This window comes from Macaca thibetana, chromosome 3 (assembly GCF_024542745.1).
Source record: "Macaca thibetana thibetana isolate TM-01 chromosome 3, ASM2454274v1, whole genome shotgun sequence".
NCBI classification, from domain to species: domain Eukaryota; kingdom Metazoa; phylum Chordata; class Mammalia; order Primates; family Cercopithecidae; genus Macaca; species Macaca thibetana.
In genome coordinates, this window is record NC_065580.1 from 20,481,245 (window position 1) to 20,500,343 (window position 19,099).

General features: G+C 39.7%; 1 protein-coding gene and 1 pseudogene across 2 annotated transcripts in view; one reads left to right on the forward strand and one right to left on the reverse strand.

Annotated features, from left to right (window-relative positions):
• TRIM24 (tripartite motif containing 24) overlaps positions 1–19,099 on the reverse strand; it is a 125,431-nt gene that overhangs the window by 76,969 nt on the left and 29,363 nt on the right. For both annotated transcript variants that reach the window (XM_050785010.1, XM_050785009.1), the window contains exon 2: positions 3,458–3,576. In XM_050785010.1, the coding sequence (XP_050640967.1) occupies positions 3,458–3,576 (119 nt within the window). The remainder of the gene's footprint in view (positions 1–3,457; positions 3,577–19,099) is intronic.
• On the forward strand, positions 8,253–17,734 carry LOC126949745 (40S ribosomal protein S3a-like; annotated as a pseudogene).

The window sequence follows — 19,099 nt, forward strand, 5'->3', positions numbered from 1 at the left end:
CTTTCTTTCATTCATTCATCTATTCATTCGCTCAGACAGGATTTCACCATGTTGCTCAGGCTGGTCCTTTTATTTTTACATAGAAATTCATATGGTAGTTATGTTTACAGAAAAAATATTTTATTTAAGTACATGCCAAAATATTTACAGATGAGGCCGGGCGCGGTGGCTCACCCTTGTAATCCCAGCACTTTGGGAGGCCGAGGTGGGTGAATCACCTGAGTTCAGGAGTTCGCAATCAGTCTGGTCAACATGGTGAAACCTTGTCTCTACTAAAAACACAAAAATTGGCCAGGTGTAGTGGTGGGCGCCTATAATCCCAGCTACTTGGGAGACTGAGGTTGCAGTGAGCCAAGACCTCGCCATTGCACTCCAGCCTGGGCAACAAGAGCAAAACTCCGTCTCAAAAAATAAAAATTAAAAATTAAAGATGACATTACATAATGGCTGGAATTAACATCAATGTAATCTAGTGGTTGGGGGTAATCAGAGTATGCACAAAACAAGAGTTGATGGCTATTGATCTAGGTGATGGGTCCACGGACGTTTGTTATGTCAACTGTTTCTTTGGTAATGCTTGAAATTATCTACAACAAAAAGTTTTTAAAACTTTTCAAAATCTCCAGCTATGAACTCTCTTTAGAGCACCACTCTAACCATGGATGATGACACCTCTACAGTCTCACAGGCAATGCAAACTCAATCACATTCAAAACCTACCTACCTCCTACCCTCTTTATCATGATCTCTGTGAAAGGCACCATCCAGGCAGTAAAACATCTCTCACCTTCCACACCCAGTCAGGCATATCAAGTTCTCTCTGGGTGGTAACTTCCTTTCCTTATTGCTACCATGCTAATTCAGCTCCCACTACCTCTTGCTAAGTACTGCCTGGTTTCAATTCATCCCCCATATGACCTCTCTACTCTCCATCCTTACCAAATGCCCCCAGCAGCACCCTACTCTCATACCACATTTCCTACCTCAACCCATGCATGCCCAGTGTCAACATTTAGGATGTCTATTGGACTCCATCTCTAGTTTAACTTCTTCCTACTATGTTTCTGTGACAGAAGCAGACTAAATAAACATAAACGTACTGAAAACTAATTGATCACATGGAGGTAATAAAGAAGCCTCTTAAACTTGTCCTTTGGATTAGAATCCCTTTAACTTTCATGTCCTATTATCATCATTTCATGTCATATGAATATCCTACCTGGTTGACATTTATTTATGCTACTTTACATTTGAGACTTATTTATGCTACTGTATTTTTTAGTTTTCTGGATTGAGCATGCACATGTACTACTATGAATATGACTAATGAATATCTAGGATATCTAGGATAGCTACATGTGACACGATAGGTGTCACATGTAAAGCAAAGTGACATGACACAATGGAAGACGGAAACAAAATCATTTGTATTTAGAAGAGAACTTTCAGAGGACTTAAGTGCTCAACACTGTAACCTACATAAATAATTATGTTTCTTTCTTTAAGGGTGGTTTCACAATTAAATAATTAGAAAGTTTATCTCCCGCAGCAAGCCTGTCTGTTTTGGCCTTTGATAAGGTTCACATCAGGAAGAATTGTGGATACTTTCCAAACTACAAAAACAGGTATTTTAGTCAGTAGTGGCTATGTTCATTTAAAGTGAACCTTAAATTCCTGTAGCTCTACCAAGGAACAAAAAACTAAAAATTCAACAGAAAGTACAGAAATTAACCACGTGATTACTAAAGAGTCCTGAAAAACATAGCTAATAATTGCTTTTCCCTAACCAGATTTAGTTCTTTCCCAGATCTTCTGTTCCAAGTTAAGGGAACTGCTTAGAGGAATCATCAATGAATCATGAGCCAAAAGTAGACTAATACACTATACTCAGCACAAGCTGTAGAATTAATCTCAACATGGCTAACCCCCACTGGAGTACTATAGATCATGCATGATAGATTTGACATCTAGATTTAAGAAGCCAACAGAGATGTTCTACATGTGGGTTACAGAAGTTAGAAAGAAAATAAAAACACCATTGGATCTCTAAATCCAACACCTTGGACAATGCTACAAAATGAGGCTTTAGTTAGCTGGACATGGTGGCATAAACCTGAAGTCCCAGTGACTCAAGAGGCTACGGTGGGAGAATCACTTGAGCCCAGGAGTTGGAGACTGCAGTAAGCTATGACTACATCACTGAACTCCAGACTGGCTGACAGAGTGAGACCCTGTCACCACTACTACTACTACTACTACTACCACTACTACTACTACTACTACTACTACTACTACTACCACCACCACCACCACCACCACCACCACCACCACCACCACCACCACCACCACCACCACCACCACCACCACCCCTTCCCCAAAAAATAAATGAAGCTTTCAAAGTAACACCATGTAGAAAAGACGGCTTTCTTAAAAATGTAAAAACTTTACAGATCAAAGACATGGAGTCTTTCATATGTATCATTATAGAGCTTATCATTAAAATAGAAAAAAAGTGAAAAACTGAGCTTGAAATAAAAATCTCATTGTCAATACACAGTAAAAGTACAAAGAAATGAAATAATGTCAAATATAGAATAATGGTTTCTCTGGAGGAGATTGGAATGTGGGTATGCAATCAAGAGTTTCTGGATTGTCCCTGTTTCACTGTTTAATTTCTTAAGGTGAATTATTCATTATTCTTTATATTCCTTTTTAAATGTTATATAATTTTATAGATCAATTATCTAATGTTTGGCTCCTTTTAAAGACCTCCAGCATTTTAGGTTGCCTCATCAATAGTTGGCAAAAGAGGTTAGGCATGGTAGCTTACACCTATAAACCCAACACTTTGAGAGGCCGAGGTGAGTGGATTACTCGAGGTCAGGAGTTCGAGACCACTATGGCCAACATAGTGAAATGCCACGTCTACTAAAAATACAAAAATTTGCCGGGCATGGTGGCACACGCCTGTAATCCCAGCTACTCATGAGGCTGAGATAAGAGAAGCACTCGAACCCAGGAGGAGGAGGTGGAAATGAGCCAAGATCGTACCACTGTCCTCCAGCCTGGGGAACAGTGCAAGACTCCATCTCAATTTAAAAAAAAAAAAGAAAAAGAGGCTGGGCGTGGTGACTCACACCTGTAATCCCAGCACTTTGGAAGGCCAAGGCAGGAGGATCACGAGGTCAGGAGATCGAGACCATCCTGGCTAAAACAGTGAAAACCCATCTCTACTAAAAACACAAAAAATTAGCCAGGCGAGGTGGTGGGCACCTGTAGTCCCAGCTACTTGGGAGGCTGAGGCAGAAGAATGGCATGAACCCGGGGGGCGGAGCTTGCAGTGAGCCGAGATTGCGCCAACTGCACTCCAGCCTGGGCGACAGAGTTAAGACTCCATCTCAAAAAAAAAAAAAAAAAAAAAAGAGCTGGCAAAAGGTTCAAGACGTAATACACTTACCTGATTTGACTTTTCTACTGTACTGCTGGGAACCTCAGTAGTGTCCTTCACAAAAAAGTTATCTATGATGTGTCTCTCTGCACATTCTTGGCTGCAAACTGGGCATCGAATGACTCCAACTGGGAAAAACAAAATTATATTCTAAGTTTTAATACAAATATACTGAGTACTTAACCAACACATCCCATTCAAACTGTGACTTGGTTCTTTTTCAATGTCCATTCTTTTTAAATTCATACCTGCTGTCACTTAAAAACAATTGTCTATGTAAATATACTGATTTTATCTATACATCACACATGAAATACTAAACGATGCATAAATTCTTCATAATTTTAAATGAAATGCCTCCCTTCCCCCACATCACCATGGGCTAAATGCTTTTACTGTTTAGCAACTTCTCTAGCAGTGGTTTTCCAACAGAAATGTACAGAACCATATGGGAGATTTTCAAAAGAACAAGGAGCTCAGGTTTTCTCTAGAGCTACAAAATGAGGATTTCTGGAAGTAGAACAGAGACATGCTCCTTTTGTTTAAAATCGCCACAGAGATTGTGAAACACCATTTCCTTTTAACAAATGCAAACAGTATTCCTTTGAACAAAAAATAATAGTCTTTCGTAGTGCTTGGTAAAACAATAAATAATAACAAACGAGTTAAAACTGTAATATAAACTTGATGCCATATAATTTATACTATGGAAGACTGCAGTAAGGTTCCCAGATAGATTTTTTAATGAAATGCATAAGAACAAACACAAAGTAATCCAAAGGCCAATTTCATTTGTATAAACAAATAACAAACAAAAATTTAATTAAAAAAAATTTTTTTACAATAGCAACAAAAATGCATTAAGTGCTTAGAAATAAATTTTAAAAGATTGTGAAGGTTATTGTGCAGGAAAATATTAAGCTATATTTAAAAACATTTTAAAATATCTAAATCATGAAGAAAGCATGTTCATGATGGTAAAGATACCAATACTCCCACAACCATATCTATAGATTCAATGCAGCTCTAGTAACAATCCCAAAGGAAATTTCCATAGAATTTTGACAAGCTGAGGGGACATGCCTCCCAACTAATAATACCTACTATATATAAAGCTATAAAAATTAAAATGGTGTGATATTTTGTAAGGCTTACATAAATGTACACTTTATATATATCAGATGTTCACTAGAAATCAGTGGGGAAAGGGATGAACTTTTCATGTTGCTGGAACAATTATTGGGGGTGGGGAATGAAATTAGATCCCTACTTTGATCCAAAAAATATATATATATTTTGAGTAGATTAACAACTATAAGACTTTCACAAGAAAATGTAAGAGAATATCTTTGTGACCTTGGAGTACAAATTTATTGGAATAAATTTTTAAGCAAGATACAAAAAGCAAGAGCTATAAGGGAAAGATTAATATATCCACCTTTGTTACAGTTCTTTGTTACAGATCTACAGCTAGTGAAAATATTACCATGAACAAAATGAGAAGACAAGCCTTAAGCTGGAAGATCTATGTAAACACACAGTACTGGCAAAGAATTAATACTTAAAATCTGGAAAGATGTCACAATGCATTTCAGAGAAAAGAAAGATGGAGTAAACCTAATTTTCATTATGCCTCCAGCTTCACACAGCTAAGAACTCTAGACATTCTACATAAAACATTAAGTGTTACCCCCATTTTACAGATGAGGAAACTGGGTGCTATGACTGGCCTGTGGTCACACAACCACTAATGACATGTCATGTGCACACTCTACATGGTAAGTATTAAAATGGAGATAGAGCATAGACTTTAAAACTGTACAAGACCTAGATCAGCCCTCTTCATTGATTGCTCTGTAACTCCTTTTTTTTTTTTTTTTTTTTTTTTTGAGATGGAGTCTCATTCTGTCACCCAGGCTGGAGTACAATGGGGCAATCTTGGCTCACTGCAACCTCTGCCTCTCTGGTTCAAGCGATTCTCCTGCCTCAGCCTCCTGAGTAGCTGGGATTACAGGCATGCATCACCACACCCGGCTTATTTTTGTATTTTTAGTAGAGACGGGGTTTCATGATGTTGGTCAGGGTGGTCTCGAACTCCTGACCTCGTGATCCACTGTGCCCAGGCTCGATTGCTCTGTAACTCCTCCTAATCAATCTTTTTGAGCCTCTGTTTCATCTTCTGTAAAACAGTAATAAATGATAATCATGATGATAGTTATCCTATTGAGAACTTGCTGTGTTCTAGTTATTGTGCTCAATATTCCACTTCCATTAGAACAACTCTGAGGCAGGATTGTTGTAAGGATTTTATATGAGTAAATGCACAGAACCGGTCTAGCCTAGGTTGGTACCTGGTAAACCTGGGCAGTAACCCCTGTACTGTCCAGCTAAAATCAGATGACAATAGCTAGCTCTTTCTGAATCAGGTAAATGAGGACCAGCACAATCTCATCTACACTGACTCCCTCAAAGTATGATCTCTAAGGCTACAAATAAATTCTGAGTCATGGATATACCTCTGCCTAATAAGGAACAATTGAAACCAAATGTTAGTAAATCCCAAATTTACATCTCTACCAGAACGTCATTCCCAAGCCCCAGGTGTATCAGTTTTTCCAGTAATAGAAAAACAAAGCACTACATATTACACAGTAAATACAATCATGAGGTGCATGACATGACGGGTTTTTTGTTGTTGTTGTTGCTGGGTTTTTTTTGTTTTTTGTTTTTGAGACAGAGTCTCGCTCTGTCATCCAGGCTGGAGTGCAGTGGTGCGATCTTGGCTCACTGCAACCTCTGCCTACCTGGTTCAAGTGATTCTCCTGCCTCAGCCTCCCAAGTAGCTGGGACTACAGGCACCCGCTACCATGCCTGGCTAATTTTTTGTATTTTTAGTAGAGATGGGGCTTCACCATGTTAGTCAGGATGATCTTGATCTTCTGACCTCGTGATCCATCCATCTCAGCCTCCCAAAGTACTGGGATTACAGGTGTGAGCCACCTCGCTTGGCCACTGCATAATGTTTTTTTAGCCAACAATGGATCACATATATGTCAGTGGTATCATAAAATTATAATGAAGCTGAAGGCCGGGTGTGGTGGCTCACATCTGTAATCCCAGCAATTTGGGAAGCTGAGGTGGGTGGATCACTTGAGGTCAGGAGTTCAAGACCAGCCTGGTCAACATGGGGAAACCCTGTCTCTACTAAAAATACAAAAATTGGCCGAGTTCAGTGGAATGTGCCTGTAGTCCCAGCTACTCGGGAGGCTGAGGAAGGAGAATTGCTTGAACCCAGGAGGCAGAGGTTGCAATGAGCCGAGATCGCACCACTGCACTCCAGCCTGGGCAACAGAGTGAGACTCCATCTCAAAAAATAATAATAATAATAAATAAATAAAAATAAAATGGAGCTGAAAAATTCCTATCACCTAGTGAAAGCTGCGGTAATATTGATAATATTGTAAGTGCAATGCATTACTCATGTGTTTAGGGTGATGCTGGTATAAACAAGCCTACTGAGCTGCCAGTCATATAAAAGTACATAATTTCTAGGCCCCCTTCATATGCACTCATCACTCACTACCTTACTCACCCAGAACAAATTCCAGTCCTTCAAGCACCACTCATAAGTGCTCTATACAGGCGTACCTTATTTTTTATCTTTTATATTGTATTTTTCTAGGTTTTAGATATGTTTAGATATACAAATACCATTGTGTTACAGATGAACACTACAGTATTCAGTACAGTAACATGCTGTACAGATTTGTAGCCTAGGAACAACAGGCTGTACCATATTCTCCTGGTGTGCAGTAGGCTATACCATATAGGTTTGTGTAAGTACACCCTATGATATTTATACAATAAAATTGCCAAAATTGCACCACCATGCCTGGATAATTTTATTTTTTTATGAACAGACAGGGTCTCACTATATTGCCCCGGCTGCTTTCAAACTCCTGGGCTCAAGGGATCCTCCTGTCTTGGCCTCCCAAAGTGCTGGGATTACAGGCATAAGCCATGGTGCCTGGCCTTATTTCTTTTTTTTCCTTTTGGCAGGGGGGAGACAGTCTCACTCTGGTTGCCCAAGCTGGAATGCAACAACATGATCTTGGCTCACTGCAGCCTCCACCTCTCAGGCTCAGGTGAATCTCCCACCTCAGCCTCCTGAGTAGCTGGGACTACAGGCCTGTGCCACCACACTCCACTAATTGTTTTGTATTTTTAGTAGAGACAGAGTTTCACTATGTTGTCCAGGATGGTCTCAAACTCCTGGGCTCAAGGGATCCTCCTGTCTTGGCCTCCCAAAGTGCTGGGATTACAGGCATAAGCCATGGTGCCTGGCCTTATTTCTTTTTTTTCCTTTTGGCAGGGGGGAGACAGTCTCACTCTGGTTGCCCAAGCTGGAATGCAACAACATGATCTTGGCTCACTGCAGCCTCCACCTCTCAGGCTCAGGTGAATCTCCCACCTCAGCCTCCTGAGTAGCTGGGACTACAGGCCTGTGCCACCACACTCCACTAATTGTTTTGTATTTTTAGTAGAGACAGAGTTTCACTATGTTGTCCAGGATGGTCTCAAACTCCTGGACTCAAGCAATCCGCCTATCTCAGCCTCCCAGAATGCTGGGATTACACGCATAACCCACCACACCTGGCCTCTTATTCCTTTTTTCTACAAATGAAATGTTTCAAGCTTTTGGGTTTTGAGATGTGAATATGATTTGTTATCTCCTTTCTGTGAAGTTTTAGTTTCTAAACCTAAGCATAATGCAGGGCTTATGTTTTGACATTATGTGCTAGGAATGGCTCGTACTTCTGTGACTGCCCAGCTCCACAAAAGAGATGTACGTGGATTTAAAGTCTCTTATTACACACGGTAGATCACAACACAAGTGAGTTAAATGACAGGATCATGAGATGGATCACCACCAATCTGGCAACTTTATTCCAACATCCACGGCAGACAAGGGAAAAGATATATATATATATATATAAAAACCAAATAGTGCTGTCCGTGGTCCTGTCAATACCACTAATGGTTTTGACTCCTACATACATAACAAAAAAACAAAAAACAAGTAAATGCTATCTACAAGAAATCTACTTCAAATATACAGAGAGAGGTTAAAGGAAAAAACAAACAAACAAACAGGATGCTAACAGATACACATTCAAACAATAAGCATATGTACAGGGCAGTGCTCCAGGTGGCTTTGAATCAAGCCAGTTCCCTGCTCCGCCCCACACCTCTGTGTAACTGTATAACATACTGGGAATGAAGCATCCTGAGACAAGGAGGAGCTGGTTGGAAGAGCCTCAGTTTCTGTTCCTGTCATTCCCTCCACCCTCAAACAGGATGTCCTCTAATCTTTAGCCCAGTGAATCATGTTGCCCTTGGGACATAAACCTTCTTTCCTGGGTCCCCTAGCTGTGGTCCACAGACTATCCACTCTGGGCAGCTTTCCCAAGCCTTGAGGGACTGATTTGCAATGAATGCTAGGCTTCTCCTGTCCCTTGCTGCCCATCTGTGGGTAATAAAACTGGGCTTCATGTAAGTTGTTCTGCTTATGAATGTTTTGACTCACTGGACTCAGGCAAGTAGTAAAAATGCAGCCCAAGATATAGTGAGCTAAAATGGTAACTAGTACACAGTGAACATCCTTCATAATATGAAACCAGGAGGACTTAATAATGCTCTCAGACAAAGCAGACTTCAGAACAAGGACTATTTACAAGAGATAAAGTGAGAACATTGAGTAATGATAAAGGGGTTAACTCATCAAGACATAATCCTGAATGCATATGCATCTAATTAACAGAGCTTCTGAAAAAATAATGTAGAAATTGATACAGCTAAAAAAAAAAAAACCCGACAAATCCACTCCATTTGTTGATTTCAACTCTCCCCTCTCAGAAATCAATGGAGCAGTAGACAGAAAAATCAGTGAACACATAGAAGACTTGAACAAAAGAATCAAACCTGATCCAACTGACATTTAAAAAAACAATCTGAGCAGGCCAGGCGTGGTGGCTCACGCCTGAAATCCCAACACTTTGGGAGGCCAAGGCAGAAGGATCACCTGAGGTCAGGAGCTGAAGACCAGCCTGGTCAAACCCCGTCTCTACTAAAAGTACAAAATTAGCCAGGCATGGTGGCACATGCCTGTAATCCCAGCTACTCGGGAGAAGGAGGGAGAACTGCTTGAAGCCAGGAGGCAGAGGTTGCAGTGAGCTGAGATCATACTACTGCACTCCAGTCTGGGCGAAACTCTATCTTGGGGAAAAAAAAAAAGAAAAGAAAAGAAAGAGAAAGAGAAAGAAAAAACAATGTGAGCAGAAGGCACATTCTTTAAGCATGCACGAGATATTCACAAGATATAACATATACAGGAAAATAAAACGTGTAAATAAATTTATAACTAAACCCACACAGGGGGCCGGGCACAGGGGCCATGCCTATAACCCCAGTACTTTGGGAGGCCAAAGTGGGAGGATCACTTGAGCTCAAGAGTTCCAGACCAGCCTGGCCAACATGGTTAAACCCTGTCGCTACTAAAAATACAAAAATTAGCCTGGCATGACGACAGATGCCTGTAATGCCAGCTACTCAGGAGGCTGAGGCAGGAGGATCGCTTGAACCCAGGAGGGAGAGAGGCTGCAGTAAGCCAAGATCACACCACTGAACTCCAGCCTGGGCAACAGAGTGAGACTCCATCTCAAAAAAATAAAAAAAAATAACAAAAATTAGCCAGGTGTGGTGGCATGTGATTGTGGTCCCAATTACTCAAGTGAGTTGAATGACAGGATCAAGAAGCTGAAGTGGGAGGATGGCTTGAGCCCGGGAGGTGGAGGTTGCAGTGAGGCGAGATTTCATCACTGCACCCCAGCCTGGGTGACAGAGGGTGACCCTGTCTCAAAAAATACATGAATAAATAAGTAGAAATAAAAATAAAAAAACCACACAGAGTCAGGCACAGAGGCTCATGCACTTTAGATGGCCGAGGCGGGCAGATCACTTGAACTCAGAAGTTCAAGACCAGCCTGGATAACATAGTGAAACCCCATTTCTACAAAAATAAAAATAAAAAATTAGCCAGGTATGGTGGCGTGTGCCTGTAGTCCCAGCTACTTGGGAGGCTGAGGTGGGAGGACGGCTTAAGCCCTGGAGGCAGAGGTTGCAGTGAGCTGAGATTGCACCACTGCACTCCAGCCTGGGTGACAGAGCCAGACACTGTCTCCAAAGCCAATCAACAGGCTGGGCGCGGTGGTTCACACATGTAATCCTAGCACTTTGGGAGGCCGAGGCAGACAGATCACCTGAGGTCAGGAGTTCGAGACCAGCCTGGCCAACATGGTGAAACCCTGTCTCTACTAAAAATACAAAACTTAGCTGGACGTGGTGGTAGGCACCTGAATCCTAGCTACTTAGGAGGCAGAGGCAGGGAGACTGAACCTGGGAGGTGGAGGTTGCAGTGAGCCGAGTTCAAACTACTGTCCTCCAGCCTGGGCGACAGAGCAAGACTCTTTCTCAAAAAAAAAAAAAAAAAAAAAAAGAAAAAGAAAAAAAAATTGAATTTGTGATTGAAAACCAGGCATGGTGGGAGGATTGCTTGAGCCCAGGATTTCAAGACCAGCCTTCTCTACAAAAAAAAAAAAAAAAAAAAACCCTTCTCTACAAAAAAAATCCAACCAAACCAAACAAAAAACCTTCCCACGAAGAAAAGTCTAGATCCAAAGGGCTCCACTGGTGAATTATATTCAACATTTAAAGAAGATAAGACCATCCCTAAACAAACTCCTTCAGAAAAGAGGTAATTCCAACCTTATTTTATGAGGCCAGTATTACCCTGATACTAAAATCATATAGTCATTACAAGAAAAGAAAATTATAGACCAATCTCTCTTATAATTAACAAAAAAATCATTAACAGAACACTAGAAAATCAAACCTAGAAATACATATACATCATGATTAGGTAGGGTTTATTCCTGAAATACAAGGTTGGATGAGCATTCAAATAATTTATTATGTTAATAAAATAAGGGAGAAAAGCCATATTTGATCATCTCAATATATCCGGGAAAAAAAATCTGAAAATTTTGGCTGGGCACAGTGGCTCATGCCACATTCAGTGCTTTGCGAGGCTGAGCCAGGAGGATCACCAGAGGCCTGGAGTTACAAGACCAGTCTGGGCAACATAGTGAGATCTCATCTCTACTAAAGAAAATACAATTCAAAAAGGGGGAAAAAATCTGAAAAATTCACCTACCCACAACAAACTTTCAAGAACCTAAGAACAGATGGAAACTTCTTCAACCTGATAAAGACCGTCTCTGAAAAACCTACAGCTAATATATATTTAATGATGAAATACAGAATCCTTTCTGCTGTCACTGGGAAGAAGGTAAGGATGTGCACTCTTAGCACTTATATTCAGAACTGTTTTAGTGAGTGCAAAAAGACACAATAAAAAAAAAAAAATCCAGATTGGAAAGAAAGAATTATATTCACAGGTGATGTGATTGTATAAGTGAAAAGTCCTAAAGCATTCCCCAAAAAAAGCTACATAAAATAGGGGTAATATTAACAAAAGATATGCAGGACATGTATAGTAAAAACCACAAAACGAAGATTAAAGACTTAAATAGAGACATTAAAAACATTATTAGATTGGTAGACTCAATACGGTCGAGATTTTCCATGTCTCCAAACTGACCTCAAGATTCAATGCAATCCCAATTAAAATCCCAGCAGGGTATCTTTTTGTAGTAACTGACAAACTGACACTAAAATTTAATGAAAATGCAAAAGACAGAGAATAGCAATAACAATTCAAAAAATACCCAATTTGGAGGACTTATGCTCCTTGATTTCAAGATTTACTATGGATAGAGCTACAGTAATTCAAACAGAGTGGTATTCGAGAAAGGAGAGAAATACCAACAATGAATCAGAATACAGTCCAAAAACAGACATATACATACAGATTATATAACAAGCATTTAATCAGAGTCTCAAAAGGATGGACTGAGAGAAAACAAAATGGGCAAGGATTTTGTAGAAGTGAAGTAACAGAGCCTACAAGTTTCCCAAGTCCAACGACTTCCAAGTAGAATAAAAAGAAACTAACATCTAAATATATCACACTAGACTGGACATGGTGGCTCATGCCTGTAATCGCAACATTTTGGGAGGCTGAAGCAGGAGGATTGCTTGAGGCCAGGAGTTTGAGACTAGCCTGGGCAACACAATGAGACCCTATCACTGTAAAAAAAAAAAATAAAGAAAACAAATATGTCATCCTAAAACTGCAGAAATCAAAGACAAAGAGAAGCCTTAAATACAAAGAAAAAAGGATGAATTATCATGAAAAAAGACAAAAGTAGGACTGTTAGCCTACTTCTCGTCAGCTACAACATAAGTCAGAAGACAGTAGAAGGCTGTCTTCCAAGTGCAAAAATTGCCTAACTAGAATACTAAATCCAGCAGAAATATTGTTAAAGACTAAGATGCATTAGTTGAAACAGACTGTCAGAATCAATAATAAAATCCCACAATATGCCGCTATGTTGTCAATTTGATACATTTTGTAGGTTCATTACTTTTAGAGTTTACTTTTTGTTTAGATATAAACTTATTTTTGAACATGTAAAACATTTACATGGGTTCAAAAGTAAAAAACTGTATTAAATAAGTATAGCAAATTTCTCTTCCATCTTTATCACTCAAATCCATTTGCCCTACTTCACCTTCCCTATAAATAATCATTTTTATTAAGCCGTGTTTTCTGGTATCTGGGTGTTTTTTTCCCTTTTTCCTAGAAGTTCTTCTTGCAAAAAACACTGTACTGCAGCTTTTTGTTGTTGTTGTTGTTGTTGTTTTCACTTAACAATATATCCTGGTGATCACTCCAAAACAGTAAATACAGATCTACCTGCATTCTTTTTCCCCCCACATTGTATGTACCTCAGTCTTTTTTACAGCTTATTTTCTATCTTCTGCTATTACAATGATGACTCAATGAATAACTCTGTCTACATGTCACTTTACTAGTGGCAGATGTACCCTTAAAATAAATTCTTAGAAGTGGGTTTGTGGGTCAAAGGATAAAAGAACCTGCAATTTTGTTAGAAACAACCAAATGCACTTATTGGAAATGTATAACAATATCCAGTTTCTCAAAGTATCAAATAGAGTACGTTAACAAACATTTGGATTTTTGCCTGATAGGTGAAAAACAGCTATATTGGTATAGTTGTAGTTGACACACTCCTTATTGTAAGATTTAACTTCTTTCTTTTTGTTGTTGTTTCTTCTTTTTTTCTTTTTTAAAATACAGATGGGGTCTTGCTATGTTGCCCAGGCTGGTTTTGAACTCTTGCCATCAAGTGGTCCTCCTGCCTCAACCTCCCAAAGTGCTGGGATTACAGGCGCGAGTCACCACTCATATTAATCATAGAAGTAATTCCAGATTAAGAGAAACATGGCCAGGTGTGGTGGCTCACGCCTGTAATCCTAATACTTTGGGAGGCCAAGGCGGGAGGGTCACTAGAGGACAGCTGTTCAAGAGCAGCCTGGGCAACATAGTGAGACCCTGTCTCTATTTAAAAAATAATAACACCAGGCTTGGTGGCTCACGTCTATAATCCCAGCACTTTGGGAGGTGGAGGCGGGCAGATTACCTGAGTTCAGGAGTTTGAGACCAGACTGGCCAACATGGTGAAGCCTTGTCTCTACTAAAAATACAAAAATTAGCTGGGCGTGGTGGCGAGCGCCTGTAATCCCAGCTACTTGGGAGGCTGAGGTGAGATAATCGCTTGAACCCAGGAGGCGGAGTTTCCAGTGAGCTGAGATCACGCCATTGCACTCCAGCCTGGGCAACAACAGCGAAACTCCATCTCCAAAATAATAATAATAATAACAATAATAAACAGATATAAAGGGCATTTTTAGGAAAAGGGGAAAAATGGAAGATGGACTTGTATTAGACTATTGGGAAATAATGCCTATTTTAGACAGCTGTGATAAGGTTATTGGTATTATCAACGTGACTGTCTTATCTTTGGTAAGAGACTGGCATGCATAAACCAGCTACCATGACCCATTCCATAGTCCTGCTGCAACATGGGGACAGCATTCTTAAAGTGGCTCACTGTTGCTATAGTGTACAGTAAAGACTTTGTGCTCTAAAATTTTGGGGTGTGATTTAATTGGTATGGCAGTTCCCTGAGGATCAGCAGAGACGGTTGGCTACATGTGACCCCCTTAGGCTTAGGGCGGCTTCTCTGGTGACATTTGTCAGAACATTTAAAAAGGAATGCACACTATTTTTTAAAAATCTAGACATTTTAAAATATCCGAGAGGCTGCAAGCAGATACAGAGATAATGGGACAGAAACTTCAGTAACACATATAACAAGGAACAAAGACTTCACAAAAATTGCTTGGAAAAGTCACTATGCTAATAGACAACTTTAGACCTCAACAAACAACAAAATAAATCCCTGAGTAGAAGGAGAATCTGTTTTCCAGAGTTACCACCACATTATAATACTTAAATTGTTTGGTTCTCAACAAACAAATTATAAATCATAGAAAGCACATAACTGGTTTATAAGAAAAAAATAATTTGACAGAAAACTATCCCTGGGACAGCCCAGACAGTAAAACTACTAGTCAAAGATGTTAAATCAACTGTCTCAAATATGCTCAATGATGTAAAACAAACTATGCTCAAAGAGCTAAAGCATATCAGAAGAGTGTATGAACAAAAGGGAATGTCAGTAAAGAGACACACATTACAGAAAAGAACCAAAAAGAAATTCTGAAGCTGAAAAGCCTAAGAGCTAAATGAAAAATTCATACAGCAGTGCAATGGTAGATTTAAGCAGGCAGAAGAATCAGCAAACTTGAAGATAAAAAAATTGAAATTATCCAGTCTGAAGATTAAAATGAAAGAAATAAAGAAAAAATTAACAGCACCTAAGGCACCTATGGAAAACCATTGAAACAAGTCCTAGAAGAGAAAGAGGCAAACGACATATGGAATAATTAATACCCAAAAACTTCCTAAATTTGATGAAGAACATGAATCCATGCATGCAAGATGCTCAATAAGCTCCAAGCAGGATAAACTCAGATATTGTTACTGTGGTAACTTTAGAACTGTAATTTTCCAACTTGTAAGGGATGGCTTATTTTTGCTTCTTGATGGCTGGCACAGTCCATTTGAGACTTTCCCCAAACTATTCTGCAAGAGCAGTAGCCTCTCCCTTCATCAAGCACTCCCCTGGCTCCACAGACTGAAAGTTGATTCTGGTCATTTTTTCCAGCTTACTGGTTGTTTCAATGTTAAGGATTAACTCCTAGAGATTCCTACTCTGCTACTTTGCAGGATGTCCCCTTCACCAAAATTAAAACTACAGTACATCAAAGGACATTATCAAGAGGATAAAAAGACAATCCAAAGAATGGGAGAAAATATTTGCAAATCATGTATCTTGTAAGTGCTTAGTATCCAGAATATATAAACTTTTACAACAAAAATTCAAAAATAGGTAAAGAACTTGAATAGACATTTCTTTTCTTTGAGACAGAGTCTTATCCTGTTGCCCAGGCTGGAGAACAGTGATACAATCACAGCTCACTGCAGCCTCTACCTCCTGGGCTCAAGTGTTCCTCCCGCCTCAGCCTCCTGAGTAGCTGGGACTACAGGCACATACCACCATGCCTGGCTAAATTTTTTTACTTTTATTTTTGTAGAGATAGGGTCTCCCTATGTTGCTCAGTCTGGTCTTGAACTCCTGGGCTCAAGTGATCCTTCCACCTCAGACTCCCAAATAGCTGGGATTATAAGTGTTGAGCCACTGTGCCTATCCGACATTTCTCCAAAGAAGATTAAAAAAAACAGTAACCAACAAGCACATGAAACGATTTTCAACATCATTTGGGAAATGCAAATCAAAACCACAATGAGATTTATCACTTCACACCCACTGGGGATGGCTTTCATCCAAAAAATTAAAGGAAAAATAAATGTTATCCAGGATGTGGAGAAATTAGAACTCTTGTGCATTGCTGACACGATGCAAAATGGTGGAGCTGCTATGGTAAACAGTTTGGTAGTGTACCAAAAAGCTAACAGTCATTCTACTCCTACACACCCAAAAAGAACTGAAAACAGGGACTAACAGATACTTGGACATCAACGTTCATAGCAGTATTATTCATAAGAGCTAAAGAGTGGACAGCCTAAATATTCACTAAAAGACCAATGTGTAAATCAAATGTGCTATACCCTTACAATGGAGTATTACTTACCCATAAGTGAAATCTGATATACGTGCTACATTATAGATAAAACTTGAAAACGTTATGCTAAAGGAAATTGGTCAGACCAGAAAAGGACAAATACTGTATAATTCTATTTGTATGAGGTTCTAGAACAGGAAAACTCACAAGGACAGAAGGAAAGAGGAGCAGCACGATAGCGACTGTCAAGAACAAGTGCCTTACAAAAGGCAGCAAAAGCAGCCAAGAAGGTATTTGATCCATTTTCTTAGAAAGATTGTTATGATGTGAAAACTCCTGCTATGTCCAAGAAATATCGGAAAGACACTAGTTATCAGAACTCAAGGAACAAAAATTGCATCTGACAGTCTCAAGGGTTATGTGTTTGAAGTGAGTCTTGACTTGCAGAATGATGAAGTTGCATTTAGAAAATTCAAGTTGATTACCAAAAATGTTCAGGCCAAAAGCTGCCTGATTTAACTTCCATGGCATGGGTCTTACTCCGTGACAAAATGTATTCCATGGTCAAAAAATGGCAGACCATGATTGAAGCTCATGTTGACATCAAGACTACTACTGATGATTATTTGTTTCATCTGTTCTGTGTTGGTTTTATGAAAAAACCAACAATCAGATACCGAAGATCTCTTATGCTCTGCACCAACAGGTCTGCCAAATCCAGAAGAAGATACTGGAAATCATGACCTAAGAGGTACAAATGACGTGAAAGATGTGGTCAATACATTGATTCCGGATAGCACTGGAAAAGACACAGAAAAGGCTTGCCAATCTATTTATCCTCTCCAAGATGTCTTCAGTAGAAAAGTAAAAATGCTGAAGAACCCCAGGTTTGAATTGTAAAAACTCATGGAGCTTCACAGTGAAGGTAGCAGTTCTGGAAAAGCCACTGCGGATGAGACACATGCTAAAGTTGAATGAGCTGATGGATATGAACCACAGTCTAATAATCTGTTTTCTAATTGTGGCAAATAAAAAGTTCTATTTGTGAAAGTAGAAAAGAGGTTACAAGTGGCTAGGAGGAAGGGGCAATAGGGAGGAATTCTTGCTTAATGGGTAAAGAAGTTCTGCTCAAAAAAGCTGAAAATTCTAAGAATCAGAGCGCCTCTTCTCCTCCAAAAGATCGCAGCTCCTCACCAGCAACAGAACAAAGCTGGACGGAGAATGACTTTGACAAGTTGACAGAAGTAGGCTTCAGAAGGTCGGTAATAACAAACTTCTCCGAGCTAAAGGAGGATGTTCGAACCCATCGCAAGGAAGCTAAAAACCTTGAAAAAAGATTAGATGAATGGCTAACTAGAATAAACAGTGTAGAGAAGACCTTCAATGACCTGATGGAGCTGAAAACCACGGCACGAGAACTACGTGATGCATGCACAAGCTTCAGTAGCTGATTCGATCAAGTGGAAGAAAGGGTATCAGTGATGGATGATCAAATTAATGAAATGAAACGAGAAGAGAAATTTAGAGAAAAAAGTAAAAAGAAACGAACAAAACCTCCAAGAAACATGCGACTATGTGAAAAGACCAAATCTACGTTTGACTGGTGTACCTGAAAGTGACGGGGAGAATGGAACTAAGCTGGAAAACACTCTTCAGGATATTATCCAGTAGAACTTCCCCAACCTAACAAGGCAGGCCAACATTCAAATTCAGGAAATACAGAGAACACCACAAAGATACTCCTCGAGAAGAGCAACCCCAAGACATATAATTATCAGATTCACCAAGGTTGAAATGAAGGAAAAAAATGTTAAGGACAGCCAGAGAAAAAGGTCAGGTTACCCACAAAGGGAACCCCATCATACTAACAGCGGATCTCTTGGCAGAAACTCTATAAGCCAGAAGAGAGTGGGGGCCAATATTCAACACTCTTAAAGAAAAGAATTTTCAACCCAGAATTTCATATCCAGTCAAACTAAGCTTCATAGGTGAAGGAGAAATAAAATCCCTTACAAACAAGCAAATGCTGAGAGATTTTGTCACCACCAGGCCTGCCTTACAAGAGCTCCTAAAGAAAGCACTAAACATGGAAAGGAACAACCGGTACCAGCCACTGCAAAAACATGCCAAATTCTAATGACCATTGATGCTAGGAAGAAACTGCATCAACTAACGGGCAAAATAACCAGCTAACATCATAATGACAGGATCAAATTCACACATAACAATATTAACCTTAAATGTAAATGGGCTAAATGCCCCAATTAAAAGACACAGACAAGCAAATTGGATAAAGAGTCAAGACCCATCAGTGTGCTATAATCAGGAGACCCATCTCACAAGCAGAGACACACATAGGCTCAAAATAAAGGGATGGAGGAAGATCTACCAAGCAAA